This window comes from Lasiodiplodia theobromae (assembly GCF_012971845.1).
Source record: "Lasiodiplodia theobromae strain AM2As chromosome Unknown scaffold_70, whole genome shotgun sequence".
NCBI classification, from domain to species: Eukaryota; Fungi; Ascomycota; class Dothideomycetes; order Botryosphaeriales; family Botryosphaeriaceae; genus Lasiodiplodia; species Lasiodiplodia theobromae.
Genome location: NW_023336553.1, coordinates 1 through 17,231, shown reverse-complemented (window position 1 = coordinate 17,231; position 17,231 = coordinate 1). Strand labels below are relative to the sequence as shown.

Genomic DNA, 17,231 nt, shown 5'->3' with positions numbered 1-17,231 from the left:
AATGTCCCGCCTCTTTCACGGCCACGGCGAGGAGCCACGAGGTCCATGACTTCTCCGGTCCGGAACATGCCCCCGGCGAAGAAGAAGGATGCGTTTGGCGCCACGCGGTTGTTACGTTGTTGCGAGAAGGGCGACTTCAATGCGGTCAAAAACGCCTACGAAGCATCCCCAGACGAGTTGGACGCACCAGATTATGCTGGCGTCACTCCGCTGCAAAAAGCTTCGTTGAATGGGCACGAAGACATTGTGGAGTTCCTTCTCGACAAAGGCTGTGCAACTGATGGTCATGACTGGTTGGACCACGACACACCACTCATCGACGCAACGCAGAATGGCCATGTGGAGGTTGTCAAATTACTCCTATGGAAAGCTCGCGTGGATCCGACGTACGAGAATAAACATTTCAAGACGGCACTTGCACTTCTGGACACAACCATCGACGAGGCTGACGAGATCAAAGCTGAACTGGAGAAAGCAATGTCGGAATGGAAGAAGGAAAAGTCGGAAGATGAGTCGGAGAGTCGAACGCCCAAGAGCGTGGAAGAATCAGTAGGGCCAACTCTGCTACCGAACGAATACAACACCGAGGTTCTCCGCATCAAATCCGAGCAAGGAGACAAACGAGCTGTGGACGAATTGCTCGCTTCTGGAATCATGCCAAACGTCGCGTGTGGCGTTGCAGCGGCACGTGGTGGACATGACGAGATTTTGAGTTTCCTGCTTGCAACTGGACTTTCTGCCGATCACCGCGACCCTGCAAAGCATAACGAGACGCCAATGCTGGTTGCGATCAAGAAGGGCCATCTCAACGTCATTCGGCTCCTGTTGGCCCAAGATGATTTTGATCCAACGAGGAGAAATCGTGACGGGCTGACGTATTGGGAGTTTGCCGATGAGTTCGACGGTCCGAATGCGAAGGAGGTCCGCGATTTACTAAAGGAAAAGTACGACGAGCGGATGAAGACCAAGCCGAGACGGTTACGAAGTCCGGAGATGAAGCGAACGGATCCCCGGAGCCCGCGCAGGAAAACCATCGATCACGACAACTCTAAACGAACACACGAAAGGGAGACCAGGGGGAGGACATCCGAAAAGAATGCAAACAAGCACAGCACAGTAGACAACCACGCCAAACCCAAGAAGCGTTTGATTTCTCGTAGAGAACTCAACAGGCAATCGCGAGACAGCACGTCGGAGGACTCAGACGAGGATGAAGAGGAAGTTCGCGGCCCAACCCGCAACGTGCGGAGAAAGACGGGGCACACTTCGAAGGTCATCAGAAGCTCACCGCATCCATCGTCACCGGAACAAGAGAGATCCGAGGCACGTCCAACACCAAGCAAAGCCGTGAAAGCTGAACCCAAACCCGAACCGGTGCCTGAGGCGGAGCCGGAGCCGATCAAGGAAGACACACCGGAGAGTGTGAGACAAGAACGCTGCCTTGAGGCGGAGCGGAAAGCGGCAGCCGAGAAAGCCCGGAAAGAAGAGGAGGAGAAGGAAGCGGAGAGAAGAGCGGAGGAAGAACGGGTTCGGCTAGAAGCGGAGAAGGCACGATTGGCTGCCGAAGAAGCTGAGCGTGCCCGACTACAGGCCGAGCGGGAGCGGATACAAGCCGAGCGCGAACGACAAGAACGGTTAGAGAAGCTCCCGCGGGCGTTGAGACGGGCGTGCGAAAAGGGAGCAGATCGGCCACTTCGCTTCAACTTCTCGACGAAGGAAGGCGGCATCGAGTACAACTTCCTGCCGGTACATGTTGCCAAGAACTCGGACATCGATCCGGATTGCTCAGAAGGACGGCGGGATGAGCTTTGGATGATGAGCTTTCAAGTGGTTGGCATTCTCGGGCTTCCGGAACTCGACGTCAGGAAAGAATTCGAATCGTGGGAGTGGAAGCCCGTGTCGACCAAGCAGCTGCACGGCTTTCTCGAAACGTACGACATTTCGCAGCTCGCGGAAGACTTCCTGTTCGAGCGGCAGAACTGGCCGGGGTACAATCCCGAGCAGCAGAGCACGAGGATCCAGGAGGAGAAGGCCAAGTTCTTGCAGCTGGAGCCGCTTTTGTGGGTGCGGTACGAGGATTTCGTGTCGGCGACCAAACTACCAAAGTTCCAACATCTGGAGAAGCTGGAAATGCGAACGGCACGGGCAAAGGTCAACTCGACTTCGACGCCGCCGCCGACACCGCGGAGCTGGACGGAGGCGTTATTCGGCATCAAGCCAGGACCGGACTTTGAGAGGAGAAGCAAGAGCCGGTCAGTGTCAGTGTCTTTGAGTTAAATGGTTTGGCTGGAGTTTGGCGGATTTGGGTGGGCAATGCATCTGGGAGGCGCCATGTAGGGGACCTGAAACTACTACTGTTCATGTTGTGTATGTTCACGAACGCGCTTCGTTGCAATGTTATGGCAAATCCCGAAGACCGAAAGTTCCATATACCCTATAGCCGATAGTAAATACATACTTGCTGTCACGGTTGTGTCATGGCGGTCGGAGCTAGGGGGTATTGATACGTTACTTTTTATAGCGTACCAGCGAGTAAATATTCTAGGCCGCTCTCAGCCGCCCTTAGGGTGCCGCAGAAGCAGTCGACACGTGATGGGGAGGTGGCAATTCGTCTGGTTTGACTTCAGTGTTTGGATGAGCGTCGGCCACGGCTCCAGTGCAGCAGGCCAATGGGAGGTGCAGAATCCCAAGGAAAATCGCTGTGCAGCGGCTGACGGCCGCCAAGACCCCTGCTGTTCCGACCTTCCTCGTCCTCACTCGCTTCCTTTTTCTCGGGCGGGCTGCGTCGTTGGTGTTGCACGGCCTGAGGCCAAATGCGGGGTTGCTTATCGGCGACCAGTCAAGCGGCAGAGTATGCGGCTGCCTGCACGCAAGCAAGGGCGATGACAGCACACGCCATCTCAGGCAGCGACTTTTTGGCACTGTCATAACCAGTCTTCGTCCAGCCTCATGTCCGGCTACCAGCTGTTCCTCTCTGCGACGACGGCACACTAGCCTCCATACCGAGGGTGCGTCATGGCCACACCGAACCAATCTCCCCCCGCCACTGCGGCGGCGAAGCAGCCGCGTGTCTCGGATGAGTCGGCAGAGACGACTCCTTTGCTCGGGAGTCCTCTACCGCCGCCCGCCTACCCGAGCATCATTCCTCACGACGACGACAACAAAGACGCTGGGCCGTCGCGGAACCAGGCGGACTACGACCTGGGGCCGTCAAAGGATCTCGAGAACGCCGGCATCCACCCCGCCGCCGTGCACCTGCACCACCGCCCGGCCAGGCCGTGGTCTCAGGGGAAGGTGGTGAGGCTGCTGTTGATCGCAGCAGCCCACGCCGTGCTGATCTGGTTGATATTGACTGCTACATGGGGGGGCCGCTCGTCCAAAAAGGTACTTTGACTAGCTGATAATGGGTCCACCTTTTCTTCCAATCCATCGCCCCGCGCTGAAACCAGATAGAGCAACGTGCACAATGACTTGCCGTATTCGGAGACGCCTCACATGCCATATTACTGCCACGAGCTGTCGCGTTCGCACACCACGACCCACAGCTTCGACGAGCAGCTGGACGAGCTGCGCATCGTCGAGCAGATCCGCCAGCACCGCGATGGCTACCACGACATCCACGGGCTGATCAAGCTCGTCCCCGCGTCCGACGACAGCAGCAGCAGCGATGGGATCCGCGTGACCGTGAGCATCCAAAGCAACTTCCCAGACGACGACGACATCGCCATCGTCAAGACGGACACGAGCCTCATCCTGCAGAGCACCCGTGCAGAGAGCCCAAACACTTGGCACGAGCGCGCCTGCACCGTCGTCGACGTCACCGTGGCTGTGCCCGCCGGTACCACGCTCGCCGCCCTCGCCGTCAGCGCCAACTGGCTCTCGCTGCACCTGCACCCGCTGCTGGACTTGACCATCGCCGACGGGTTCAACGTCGAGCTCGGCGCCGGCAGCGTCGCGTCCGCCGTCGCGCTGCCCAGCCGCCGCACGTACATCTCGCCCGCCTACGGCTCCGTCCAGGGCGTGTATGCACTGCTCGACTTGCTTGAGATCGACGCCGCGGCGGGTTCGGTTGATATTGAGGTTCGTCCTGGCGAGGCTGATCCTGAGAACCCTGCGCCGGCGGTATTTAATGCGCGGTCGAAGGCGGGGTCTATAGCGGCGCGCTTCCCGACGAACGAGGAGGAGGATGATGGTGCGGGATTGCCGGACCGCGATTACCAAGTCGATGTCCAGACGGAGGCGGGTAGTATTATGGGTCGGTATGTGCACGGGTCGCGGTCGTCGTTTGAGTCGAAGTATGGGAGTATTACGGTGACGGCGTTGCCGTTTAAGCCTGCAGAGGCGTCGGTGCTGCGGGCGAAGAATGAGGCGGGGCAGACGATGTTGGATTTGTTGGTGCCGCTAAAGGAGAAGGAGGGGAAGGGGAGAAAGGAGGAGGAGGGTGGACCTTTTGTAGACTTGACGGCCGAGTTCACGTCGACGGTCGGATCGGTCAGAGCGGTTTTCCCGCCCGAGTGGGAGGGTACGGCGGATGTGGATACGGCGGTTGGAAGCTTGCGGGTTGCTGGGGAGGGGTTGGAGATTGTGAAGGAGGGAACCCACGGGCCGGTGGGGAAGTGGGTGCAGGCGGTTAAGGGGGAGGGGGAGTCGACCGTTTTGATTAAGAGTAAGGTGGGGAGTGTGGAGTTTTTGGTGCAGGAGACGGTGTGATGGGTGTGAGTATGGTGAGGGCTGAGGCGGATGTTTGGTAGATGGGCTTTCGGGGGATGGTTGTTGTAAGCTGCCAGTAGGGTGCTTGTTCTTGAGTAAGTTGTGGGTTTGGGTATGCTAAGCATGTCTTAGCTGGAGAGTGCTCTACGTCTCCATGTTACTGATATGTTATTCGACAAAGATTTTCTTGTAGTAATGCTGATACTGCACGTAACCACGACTATCATATAAATTACATTGAACATGTTCCATTCTTTATTTCTGCGAAGGGCAAAGAAAGGTGATAGATCTTCCGGGATCACTGGTGGTCTCAAAATAACTCAACACCACTCACAACGGTCGTCAACTTTCCTCATCGTTAAGCAAGAAAAGATTAGACAGTGCGAGCAGCTATCTAAGCCCCCCATCCCATAGCATGAGTCCCTATTTTGACTATCCCAATCTGATCGTCTCGGTTTTCGTCACCACTGAACGGTGCTGAGGAATGCGCATGATGCCAAATCTTTCGTAGAAACCACCCTCCTCGTCCCAGACCATGATCAGGATCTCAATTTCATCTGGCCTTTCCCGGGGCCAACCAACTGTCAATCCTTTGCATTGAATGTGCTGGCGGGAAGTCGACAGACACATATCATCTTTTGTTACGAGTTTTGTTACCTCGCACTCATGGACCCTCTCTATACCATCTGAAACAAGCATCGCCTGCCATTCGCTCCGATTACCATGAAGATTCTGATCAACAAACGGCAACCTCTCGGATGGGCCAATGCAAATATCGATGACTCTAGCAGTAATGTTCAGGATCTTGACAGAATCAAGAAGCTCATGTTGCGCTCGGAGAAGGTCCGGCAATTGGGTGTGGTGGATGATGTCCCTGTCGTATGTCTCTACTGAAGCCAATCTAAGGCCATTCTGTATCGTTTCGCTTCTGTCTTGTACTTCAGGTTTTAGCCAGCCTGTCCAGGACCAACTGGGGAAACCTCGGCGACGTGGGACAGGTTGGGAAATTCCCCAGATCAGTGATTCCGACAATGAGTTTTCTATCGATCGCCAGCGGGCGCCAGGGACTAATGTCACATTGAGTCCGCCGATGTGTCGGAAATTTTCCGTGTTCTGGGACCAGGTGGAGAGAATTCCACTCATGGCATTGAGGGCATCCTCCGGATAGCTTAAATCTCTTGAACAGTATGCGGATACTGTTTGCCAATAATTATCCCGGCCGAGAAAAACCCATTCAGTCCCAAGTCGTGTAGGCTCGCAAGGAGAGATTCGTTCGCTCTGGGCCACGACGTGGCTTTGAAGATGCACTTGGTCATCCAAGAAGATGCATATCCTTCTTGACAATATACCCTCCTGCAAAGTCCAGCCTCTCTTCGCCCATATCGAGTCTGTAGTCTGCTGAGCCGATCTCTTGAGGTGCGATCTTATGTCATCGATGTACGATAGCTGCCTTGCCCCGACACGAATCGAATGGCCCACTGATGTAGTAGCTGACCGAGGGGTGCTGCTGACGCCTGGAAGTCCGTATTCCGGACCGCATCCCGCAGCCGCTACGATGGTGAACTGGGAAGAAAAATATATTCGATGCATCGAGCGTATGAGCGCATGTTTATGGGATTCTTGGATGCAGTATCGATCCACCCATAGATAACGGACTCCCAACTCCCGACACACAGTGATGGAATCCTCTATAGTCAACGGGAGACGGTCGGGAAGCTTTCCATCTGTTGAGCACGGCGCCCCAGGTTGACCCCAGACATACGAGAGCGTTGCGTATTCGGGGTGTGCGGATGGAAGAGGAACGATCTCTCGAAGCTCGCAGTCGATGACTCTCATGCCAGGTAGATCAAGGGGAGGCACATGTGGCCCAGAGTGACGACGACAGTCGCTAAGCCAGCGTCGCAAACGATCAAAGTCTACGGTGTGGCGTGGTAATCCAAATTCAAAACCAATTTCGCCTGGTTCGAGATCTCGATTTTCCACAATAACCCGAGGCGTTGCCGTCCTAGTCGATATTGCCTCATTCTGAATGTAGTGAGTTTCCCTCCCGACCAACCAGACGGGATGGCTTGGTTCCATAAGACGAGGCTGCCGTGAACCTAAGTTGATCCGAAAATCCACGCAGATGAATTCCGGGCTGACTCCTTCCAGAGAGAAGCGCTTATCAAGCTCATCTGTCGGTTTGACATCTTCGAGTTTGAACAAAGAGGCGATCGCGAGGCACAAGCGGCAACGGCTGTCCGGTCGAATCTCGAGTGTTGATCGAAAATTTAACACCGTTCGCGTTTCCCATTGTTTCTCATCTGGTATGGGCGCGAAGGCGGCGTCCCAGTCGACGGAGCGGCACCGCTGGCAGAGGTATGATTCTTCCATGGTACGTGGAAGCAGATACCTTGCGGCTGCGGCTGCGAGAGCGGAACACTTGAGTAACCTAGGGAGGATGGGAGGTGGTGCGGGGTGGCGAGGCTTGATGTTGCAATCACAGTCAGGCTGTCGGATAGCCCGAGGCTGAGCTGTGTCACCCGAGTAGGCAGAAGCATTCCCTGCATGCTGGCCCCGCACCAGAGACTATGCTCCGGACCAATCAAAATCACCTGCTCGGCAAGTCAGGGTGTGGGTAAGGAAAGTGGATTTTTGCTGCCGTGGGCCGGAAAGCGCGGGTATATAAGGTCATTTCACGGAAACAGGTATGATGCGTATAAATTCACTGGCAACCACCTGTTAAATGATTCCTTCAGAACGACAGCTTTCAATTACCAGTATAAAGCAGTATGAGGGGCCATAGCTTGCCTAACATGTGCGTCCTGTACAGTCCCCTCTCGCAGCCGATGGCTAGCTTGGGTTTGTTTTTTTTGTTCATGTCATGGGTAGTTGAAGCTATCATCCGGACGAGAATGTAGAATTTTTAATTCGACATTCTCGTCCGGATGATAGCTTCAACTACCCACATATGTCATATGTTATTTTTGTAAGGCAGACCTGGGGCATAATTACGCTATGTTCTGGAGCCCTGCCATTCTTCATGCTAGCCATCGGCTGCGATACCCCTCTGTAGCTTACGAGTTGCCGGGGATGCATTTTCGTGCTGAGGATTACGGGTACGACGGTGGTTTGCTGCAAATTTTAGAATTTGGGGGCGATTTAGAGCTGCATGCAGTGCTCCCACTAGCAAGTGAAGAGGAGCTTGTGTGACTTCACGCAAAATGTAACCAACAGAGACACTGAGCCAGCGACAATAGTCAATAGTAGAGAAACTTACATATAGAGTGCACACTAAGAGCAAAGCTTTCACGGAGGGATGCTCGCTGTTGTCTCTGATACTTTTTGTCATGGCCATAGGGGAAGGTCGAAGATCAATAAAGTACACAAAGGCTATGACGAGCTGCACGCCGGTCAGCTCTGCGCCAAATTTGAAAGCTCAAATGTATGGTATAATCTCAGGGGTAATGACTGTAGACGCATATGTATATGACGTTGAGAGGTAACAACGCTAGAACTATAAGGAAGAAGGTTCTCCAGTTGTATGGTCTCAATACTTCTCATATTCCGAATATGCCAGCCTCGCTCTGACACCTCCACCATCCGACCTCGCATAAGCCAGTGCTAAATCAATACTTCACTTACCTTCTCGGTCTTCCGAGCAAAGATGAACCCCCCAACTTATTCAGATGATAGACAGCTTTCTGTTTCTGCCGTATCGTCCTTGACCGATGAAACTGAAGGTTCCCGGGCAATCGAGCTGTCTAACATCAGAAGGGATCCACCTCTCACTTCAGAAGCATCGGAACCGTCTCAACGGGTATCTGCGGAGTCCAGAAGGGCCGCATGTCCAGAGCCGGGAAGTTATCTTGGGCTACTCGGTCATGAGGACGCCAGTGAAAGGCACTTGGCTGAGGGAATTGAGAGTCTGGCCAATACTCTTGGTTCATTCGGGACACTTGTTGAAAAGAACGAAGCTACTCGTCCAAGATCAGGCCTGTGGAAGCGTCAAATGCTCGTTGATCGCTCGCTTCGGGGCATGACAGGGCTGATGACGGCATACGCAGTTGTTCTAACTGTATCCTGCGTTTCACTGTTGCCTGCCTTCATTCGGAACATGAGCATCAACCCCAATTCGTCCTCTATCAACATTTCCCATGGTCAGTGCTCCACCATGGCACATAAAAGCGAGGTACTTAGGAGAATCGTTGGCTACTCCAGGTGATAATTAACGCCTTCTTCAGGTTCTCAAGATATTCATCAATGTTGCCGCTACCACGGTTCTTGGCATGTCGAACATTTATCAACAGCTTATTACTGCCATCAATATCAATGATTTGCCTTACGTGCTTGGCAAGTATGGCGACGCCAGGGTCGGAACAAATTCTCCATTGGCCATCAACTACAAACGTAATGGCCGGATCCGCTCATGGATTTGCTGGTTGCTGTTAATATGCACGTCTTTGGTAAGATCAGTCCCGAATGGGTGCAGTAGAACCGCTCAAAGCTCACAGTTATCAAATACTTACATTTCAATAGCCGGTTCATTCCCTGGCGAACTCCCTCACGGTTTTCTGCATGGATCGTCCCGCTCTCAAAATCGAAAGAGAAGCTGTTGCCAATTCCACATTCATCCCTTTTGAAGTGCATCCACAGACCTGTTTATTATATCTCAACTCCACCAAGGGTAACTCTTCCCCTTTCAGTAAGAGATATTATAGCGAGTTTGTGGATGCTATAATTGCTGTTCGGCTCTGTTCGCTGCAGCTTTCATCAGAATGTATGCTTGATGTGGGGGATAGCCACCGTCGCCGAGTTACACATGAGTGTCATCAGCATTGCGAGAATCCAGAAGTCTCGAGCACCGGTCACGAAAATGGTCACTGCCGGAAGTGTACCAAGTTTAACACTACCTCAGAACTCGAGACGTCTTCCACTCCTGCACGGGCAACGAAGCAAAAACGGCCTTTGATATCTCATCTCGGGCAGATGGGACTCGTTCAGCTGATCGTGCTTTGCTCATTGTCAGCAGTAGCACTCGCACCCGCAATGCTTATCGTTGGCATCCGCATTCTTGAAGGAGACTGGAAACAATTGGCTGAAGGTGATGACACGCCAATAGATGTATACAACCTTGGGGTTGAGTTTCTGGTCATGTGCGCCACAAATTTCCCCCAATTCTTCTTCTCGATTCTTTACCTCAATCTGATATACAATCTCACGCTCATCAATATGGAGTACGAATGGGGAAGAATGGAAACAAAAAGCAGTCGCTTACGCTGTTCACTCGTCGTTGGTAAACAGTTCGACCAATCATACTACCTCAGCCTGCCGAAGAAGGTTCTCATTCCCACGATGAGTTTCAGTGCTTTGGTACACTGGATCGTCTCTCTGGCGTTTCAAGTTACAGAAGAGCGTTACTACACCTCGACTGGCTACGAAACGCAGAATACGGTAAGTCGCGGCTTCACTTCGATTTACAGGAAGTACTGTTAACGGTCAAATGTACCAGATTGCCATCAACGCGGCTGCATGCGTTGGCTGCACTGGCCTTTTACTTCTCTTCGCTATACTGTGCTGGGTAGCTTTGAGTTATAGGCGCAATGGTTTCATACCTTCAATGTTTGGCTCAGTCAGGGTACTCTGCGCTGCAGCCGGTGAGCTGCATGACATTCCGGAAGATGGCCACGTCAAGCGGGGTGATTGTAAGTTACCTCACCAGCCGGAGTTTCGATTATTCTAACATTTCTGCAGTGGGAGAGGGCCCATTGTACCGCCGTGCGGGGCTTTCGGGTGGTCTGGTGGGGGAGATTGTGCCGGAGGAGCTGTACGCAGGGTGTTCTTCACAGGCGGAAACTGACAGCGCGTAATAATTGTCTATTCACAAGCCAACCGCCAAATCGAGCTTAGTTTGTTCTTTCGCTGCCGCTCCTTCCTTTGAAGACCAATCACATGACTCACGTCGTCAAACGCTGGTAATATAAGCAATCTCTTCTGCACCCACCCAACCTTTCCTTCTTCCTTACCACTCTGCACTTCGACTTGCACATGCAGTCCGTGAGCCTCGATCCTGAACTCTTCGAACTCTTCCAAGCCATCAATGATCCACTCCAGCGCTTGGATCAAACCCCACAACCTTTACTGAACACGGGTGACGGCTCTCACCTTGGACAGACCTGAAGATGCCAGACCAGGGCGGTCGCCCCACACTCCAAAAGGTACCGCCTGTCACCCAGCGTCACTTCTGCTCCTTCCGCTTACCGTTGCACAGTCTCCAACCTCACCTGCTCCCGACAATGGCCCTGTAGATGGCAACATGGTTATTGCCCGCCCTTCCAGTGGTTCCGTCAAAGGCCTGCTGGATTTGCCGGCCGAGCTCTGCCTACGCGTCTTCGATTTCCTCCCGAATCAGGCCCCGGCGGACCTGGCCGCCCTTGCACGAACTTGCAAAACGACCTGGTGGCCAGCAGCGAGAGTTCTGTACAGGAATATCATACTTAGTCCCGAATTGGACAGAGACAAACACAACTGCAAGAAGCTCCTGAGCTTCTTACGGCTGATCCACACCCTCTTAATTAGTGATAAGCAGTACTTGACCATGGTGGAGCAGATGCGCATTGAGATCGCGGAACCGACTTTCCTCAGCGATTTGATCAATTACACCTCGACAAATGCCAAATACTTTTCTGACCTTGAGCACCTCAGTACGAGCATCAGCATGGAGATCGACCAGACGATGGGAAGGATTTGGAGTAATGTGTTGGATTGGAGGGATGCAGTAGACCTGATTCTCCAGAGGTCCCCGAAGCTACGCCATATCGATATTGTTGGAGATGTAAAACAGACTGAATGGGAACTCCAGCTCCATCTCTACCGGAAACTAGAGATCATCTACCTGCATGGCACTAAGGTACTCACTCTGCAAGGGCTAGCTGACTTGGCCCTTATCCCAAACTTGAAGAGCTTGCAGCTATTTTCAGTGCGAGGTCAGTTACACCACTGGCCAGTCACCTTTTCAGCTGTCCCACAAGCACAATTTCCGTCACTAGTGCACTTGAAGATCCTGGGCTTTCCGGTCATAGCAACATATACTCCCGACCTTCTCACGATGGTACCAAAACTACGGTCTCTGGAACTCCAATGGATTTACGACCCTCGAGATCAGACATTTGATTCTCCCACGCCGCTCTCATCCATTCTCAATGGTGCACACAGCTCACCTACAAGTCCAAGGCCCCGGCTAGACAAGACCCTTGAAAGGTTGCGCGTATATCCGATCTGGCCATGTATGGACAATCGGAGGTACTATGTACAGTATGCCAAGAAGTGGGACAAGAATTTCTTCGGTTCTCTCAAATTCCTGCGAAGCTTAAAGCTGCTGGAGATTCCATTCATAGTACCTGTCCACAGGATCATTCATTCACTGCCAGAATCTCTCGAGGAGCTCCATCTGACGGACGAGAACTTATTTCGCTTGGATCTCGGCGAAGATCTCGAACGTATTTCTGCAGTCTTGTCTCAGCTGGGTCCGACGGCTGGTCTGCACAACATGAAGGCAGTATTCCTCAAGTTCCGCCGCCTCGACCCCAGCAACCTCTGCCAACACATCATGGACCGGATGAAGGGCATCTGCCAGGAAGCTGACATCAAACTCAATATCGTACTCAACTACGTCCCCGAAACGGAATGGGGCTTGAAGGAGAACTGATGATAGGGAGGCACCTACCAACTTGAGCTTTCCGACGAGATCCTGATATACACGAAAGACTCAAACAGCCCATTCCAATCGACAAGGCCCATTCAAAACTTTCCTTTGTTTTCTTTACTGATTTCATCGGGTATGCCTTGCACATTCAGGTTTACACGGCGAAAAATTTGGCTCGGAGGGCAAAAAAAGAGGCACCCACATTCGTGAAAATTTCGAGCATGGCTGCGTAGACCTAGGACTCTGACGGAAGTGGCGCTCAAGGTATCCAGTATTGCAGGTCATTTCATTGCACTTTAAAAGGAGTCAGCCCAAAAGTATGGTAGCAGGTAGCACAGGATAACAATGGAGTTCAATATTCAACGGACAGAAGCATTTTCCACGTGCAAGCGCAACCATCAGCGTTTTAACGACTAAGTGTGCTCTCTTACTATAAGAGAACAAGCACCAGGAGAGGTATTCTGCTTACATTACAATAGTTTCATGAACCCCGTCCAAAGGCCATGCGAAGTGAATACGCCATCGGGATCAACAGCCCTCTGGATCTCCTTCAACCGCTGCACATTCGCCTCGCCATATCCCGCAAAAACCTCTTCAGCCTCCCCCTTCCGCGCGTAATTGATGTAACGATACGGATGAGCCACTCCCAGCTCCTTCGCCGCCGACTCGATCCGGGCAATGGTGTTGGCCGACATGGTGAAGACATCCGCATCTTCCTCCGCGCTCGACCAGCCGGTGGAGACCAGGAACACTTTTTTTGAGACAAAGTCAGCGCATCCGTGGACTTGGGAGTTTCCGCAGAATCCTACTTACCGAACAATGGCTCGTCTTGGTCGATGCCCAAGGCGTTGCCGCCTCGCTGCCTCATCGCTGCGATGGCGTTCGTTTGTATAGGGTAGCAGATCAGGACAGGATGCAGGCCCGCGACTGTCTTGATGGCGGTTATCTCCTCCCTGAAGATTTGTATGGCTTGGCTGAGTAGGGCACGAGAGGGAAGGCTGCTCGTTGTGTCGAACAGGTGGCTGGAATTGGCATTTGGCGTCAGTGCATTACGTGACAAGGCTCTCGAGCTCACTACAACTTACCGAACGGTGCCCATTTCTCCACCGGGGCCGACCACGTTAGGCATGGTGTCAATTTGGGTGGTTCTGGAGAGAGCGGGGATCTGGTTGATGGCCTGGAACACAGCTGGACTTTTAATCGGCTTGGCATACCGCTGGGCGCTGTCGACCATGAAAGAATCGCTGGTTTGGTTGTATCTGAAGTAGATCTCATAGCCCATATCCACATCACTGGTGAGCTTCGGGTCCGCGAAGAGGTCGAATACCCGGTCGAGCACCTGCTCGGTCTGGTCGTCGCTGTACACGACTCTGGCGTTGAGCACGGGTCCCTGTGGGAAGGTGCGGACGGTGAAGGTGGTGACGATGCCGAAGTTGTTGCTTCCACCCCGGAGCGCGAAGTAGAGGTCCAGGTTCTGGCTCTCGGAGGCAGTGGTGATGGTGCCGTTGGCGAGAACGACCTGGAGTTATGGATGTCACTTTACCCGTTCAACCTTGAATTTAACAAAAGGAAATACATGACGTGAAAGGCCTTACCTCGTACTCGTAGACGTTGTCCAACGCCCACCCATATCTGTTAGACAGCGCAGACCTACCACCACCGAGCGTAAAGCCCCCAACGCCAACAGTCGCAACCAAGCCGCCCACGAAAGAGAGATCATACCGCTCAAGCGCTCGATACACCTGCAACAAAGTCGCGCCACCCCCGACGCGCGCACTCGCCTTATCCGCGGCGACTTCGACCGCGTTCATCCGGTCAAGGTCGATCGTCACGCAGCCTACCGAGTTGGAGTCGTCTGGGTGCCGCGAGTGGCCGCCGCCTTTGACGGCGAAGCGGCACCAGTTGCCCACCAGGATTTCGAGCACTTGGGCTACCTCGGCGGCGTTGGAGGGCTCGACGCGGCATGCCGGACGCACTTCCTGCTGCTTGGCGTCCCAGATCGTGAAGTTGCGGTCGTTTTCTGGATAGTGGAGAACGGAGCCAAAGGACGTGGAAAGTTGAGAGCACTGAGGGAAAGTCAGAGGTGATCGTGAGAGCGGATGAGAAACGTACAGCCCGATCGCAGCCGTGTGAAATGGCGTCATTCGGGTAATTCTGGATTCTTAACCCTTGGAAATTGAGTACAGAGGCATTGGTGAAGGCGATTCCAGCAAGGATTAAAGCGAGTGAAAATAGCGTTGGAGGCATGTTTAAGGGAGAGGACTTATTTCATGTATAATGTCTTTTCGCTCGAGATTCCAAGAGAAGCTGTCATTTTGCACTCACATGGAGTAGTATTTATAAGGAAGCTTATCAGCTGTATGAGCCGGGGTCTGTCTTTTGAGGATCCGGCAACTTTGCTACGTAACCGACGTTGTGACTATGATTGGGTGAAGCCAATGTTGGGGTTGTAGGTATGGGTGTTGACGCGGTAGAATGCCTTTCTGGCGTGAGATTTTCTGGAGATATGCAATACTAACCGCCGTTCTCACGGAATTAAGCACTAATTGTATGTCCAGATCCCCGCTCGTCATGATAGTCAGATAGGCCTGTCGGCCGAGCGTTAACTTCGGCTATTCTTGTATAATGGGGGTCTTGTCTCTCATAGCCTGTGAAATCAGGTCTGATTGAGAGGGTTCATCTTTGCTTCCCAGCCAAATGACGTAATTCAAGAGGGCAGAGATATTTGGGTCGTTAACTCGAAACACAACGAATTTTCAAAGTGCGCTGAATGTTCTGCTCAAATATTTGATCTTTTTGGGTGACCATTGTGCGAAATGAAATCCAGCCTTGCGTTATTTATAAATCACCTGCTGTAGTCAATCCTTTTCTAATATCCACCTCGGTAAGCTGCAGTCTCTCTCAAATGCATTTGTTAAACGTGACATGAGATAGTACACAACGCGGACTAAGTGAATCAAGTGAATCTCACAGGAAATACAGTACTCGATCTTCAAGAAGAGCTTCACTCAAAATGAGGCACTGAAAGTAGTTTGAACTGAAGGATTTGGATAAAATGGAGATCATGGAAAAGTCTTTCTTCCGATACGCCCAATCTACTACCAGATATCCATAAATCAAATGCCGTCCCGCGACACTTCAAGCTCGTATCCCTTCTCCCACTATCGTGAACTCTGGCGGCGCCATCCTACAGCATCCTCCGGTATCTGCGCGACGAGATGTAGATGCGATCGGACGAGTGCTGGACCGTCTTCTGCTCCCCTTGCTCTCTCTGCCGCTGTTCAGGGCTCACAGTTCTCTTCGGCGGAGGTGCGAGTCGCTTGTTCGTAGCGCCATCGAAGCGGACTAGTTTCTTGGGAGGAGGTCTGTGAACGATTGACCTCTCGCTTGTTGACGAGGATGAGCCTTTCGAGTGCGTGTCGCTTCTTGCAGCCTTGTTCTCGATCATCCTTCTTCCTTTCTCCTTATCGTCTTCCCTCTTCTTCAGTGGCGGTGCGGAGACAGGCTTTTCTTTCACACTAGGCTCAGGGCCTTTCGGGCTTCGTCTCGTCAGGGTGACGGTGATGGTGGTGGTGGTGAAATGCATTTTTTGGTAGGCTGTTGGGCTAGAACATTTGCCAGTGGCGAGGGAGGCTGCTTAAGAGTTGGAAGATGGAAAGCAGGAATTTAAGCAAAGCCATCTGACACCTCCTCTTTTTCTGCTCCGGGGGAGACTCATGATCGGACGAGTCGGAGGGATGGGGCGGCTTTTAGTGCAGCATGTGATTGGGAAGGTGCGGGATATCGTTGTACGCTGCCGTCTACAGCTATGGAATTGAGAGGAAGATGAGCGGTCATTTGATCTGTTCTTGGTGTGACGTATTTGTGCTATAATGGTGTAACTGACAGATTTAGCCGGGTCACACCGAGTAGGAACAGGTCAATCGGAGAGACGCACGTATTACTACGGAAGACGGCTCAATGTTTTAGTACACCTGGGAAGGCTGCAAATACTGGTGTAAGCGCGAATATTCCTGACTTTGTAAGATGTACAAGGACTTTCCGTGTGACTCCTTGAAACGCCGCAGCGGATTCTCGACTTACAGTACTACAATGAATCGCAGCACCAGCCGTACCTACGGCACACCGTGGAGGGGGCCATGGGCTCCAATGTTCATTTTTAGTACTGTATCATACAGGGTTCTGTATAAGCCGTCACCATGTGGGATCCTGACCTCCGTGTTACCATCCCACCCCATCCCGCCTCAACACTCAAATCTCCCTCCTGGACCCCTACTCCTCATCTTGCCTCACAACCTTCCCCACCGACCCACCCCCATCCAGGACTATACACTGCCCGGTGACATGACTCCCCGCCCGACTGGCCAACCACACGACCGTGCCCGCGAAATCCTCACCCCGCCCCAGCCGCCCGTTCGGCCGCGACCGCGCCAGCGCGCGTTCGCCGCCCATGCGCGCGATCAGCGGCGCTGCCAGGTCGCTCGGGAAGAAGCCGGGGGCGATGCTGTTGGCTAGCACGTTGCGCGGGCCCAGCTCGAGGGCGAGCTGGCGCACGAGGTGGATGGCGCCGGCTTTGGCGGCGGCGTAGGAGAAGCTGGTGTTTTGTTTTTTGGTGAGTAAGTGAGAGGAGGAGGGGAGGGGGAGGGAGGGGGATGAGGAGGAGGTACGTACGTTGCGCCCTCGCCGAGGGTCGTGGGGCCGATGCCGGAGACGGAGGCGGTGACGATGATGCGGGAGGGAGTGGCGAGGGTGATGTATTTTGGGTTCGTGAGGAGGGGCGCGAATCTGCGGGGGGTGAGAGAGGTAGGTGAGCAGATGTGGTCTACAAGGGGGGGGG

The 17,231-nt window shown here is 53.2% G+C and overlaps 6 protein-coding genes across 6 annotated transcripts; 3 read left to right on the top strand and 3 right to left on the bottom strand.

Annotated features, from left to right (window-relative positions):
• Positions 1 to 45: 45 nt before the first annotated feature.
• Positions 46 to 2,277, top strand: LTHEOB_12668 (Ankyrin repeat protein; the record flags this gene model as incomplete). The annotated part of the gene is made up of 1 exon (XM_035509560.1): positions 46 to 2,277. One exon carries the CDS (start codon positions 46 to 48, stop codon positions 2,275 to 2,277), a length of 2,232 nt encoding a protein of 743 aa, XP_035363937.1.
• A 738-nt stretch (positions 2,278 to 3,015) lies between these two features.
• LTHEOB_12667 (uncharacterized protein) lies at positions 3,016 to 4,710 on the top strand (the record flags this gene model as incomplete). Its single annotated transcript, XM_035509559.1, has 2 exons — positions 3,016 to 3,384; positions 3,454 to 4,710. The coding sequence occupies 2 exons, from the start codon at positions 3,016 to 3,018 to the stop codon at positions 4,708 to 4,710; spliced, it is 1,626 nt and encodes a 541-aa protein (XP_035363936.1).
• A 5,028-nt stretch (positions 4,711 to 9,738) lies between these two features.
• LTHEOB_12666 (Nad-binding protein) lies at positions 9,739 to 12,397 on the top strand (the record flags this gene model as incomplete). Its single annotated transcript, XM_035509558.1, has 6 exons — positions 9,739 to 10,143; positions 10,202 to 10,394; positions 10,444 to 10,527; positions 10,864 to 10,907; positions 10,961 to 11,675; positions 11,739 to 12,397. 6 exons carry the CDS (start codon positions 9,739 to 9,741, stop codon positions 12,395 to 12,397), a joined length of 2,100 nt encoding a protein of 699 aa, XP_035363935.1.
• Positions 12,398 to 12,864: 467 nt separating this feature from the next.
• On the bottom strand, positions 12,865 to 14,641 carry LTHEOB_12665 (FAD binding domain containing protein; the record flags this gene model as incomplete). The annotated part of the gene is made up of 5 exons (XM_035509557.1): positions 12,865 to 13,145; positions 13,208 to 13,416; positions 13,480 to 13,913; positions 13,990 to 14,460; positions 14,507 to 14,641. 5 exons carry the CDS (start codon positions 14,639 to 14,641, stop codon positions 12,865 to 12,867), a joined length of 1,530 nt encoding a protein of 509 aa, XP_035363934.1.
• A 940-nt stretch (positions 14,642 to 15,581) lies between these two features.
• On the bottom strand, positions 15,582 to 15,980 carry LTHEOB_12664 (uncharacterized protein; the record flags this gene model as incomplete). Its single annotated transcript, XM_035509556.1, has 1 exon — positions 15,582 to 15,980. One exon carries the CDS (start codon positions 15,978 to 15,980, stop codon positions 15,582 to 15,584), a length of 399 nt encoding a protein of 132 aa, XP_035363933.1.
• A 686-nt stretch (positions 15,981 to 16,666) lies between these two features.
• Positions 16,667 to 17,231, bottom strand: LTHEOB_12663 (Rhamnolipids biosynthesis 3-oxoacyl-(acyl-carrier-protein) reductase; the record flags this gene model as incomplete). The annotated part of the gene is made up of 2 exons (XM_035509555.1): positions 16,667 to 16,988; positions 17,066 to 17,179. Coding segments are annotated over 2 exons (436 nt in total), but the record flags the coding sequence as incomplete, so codon positions are not given.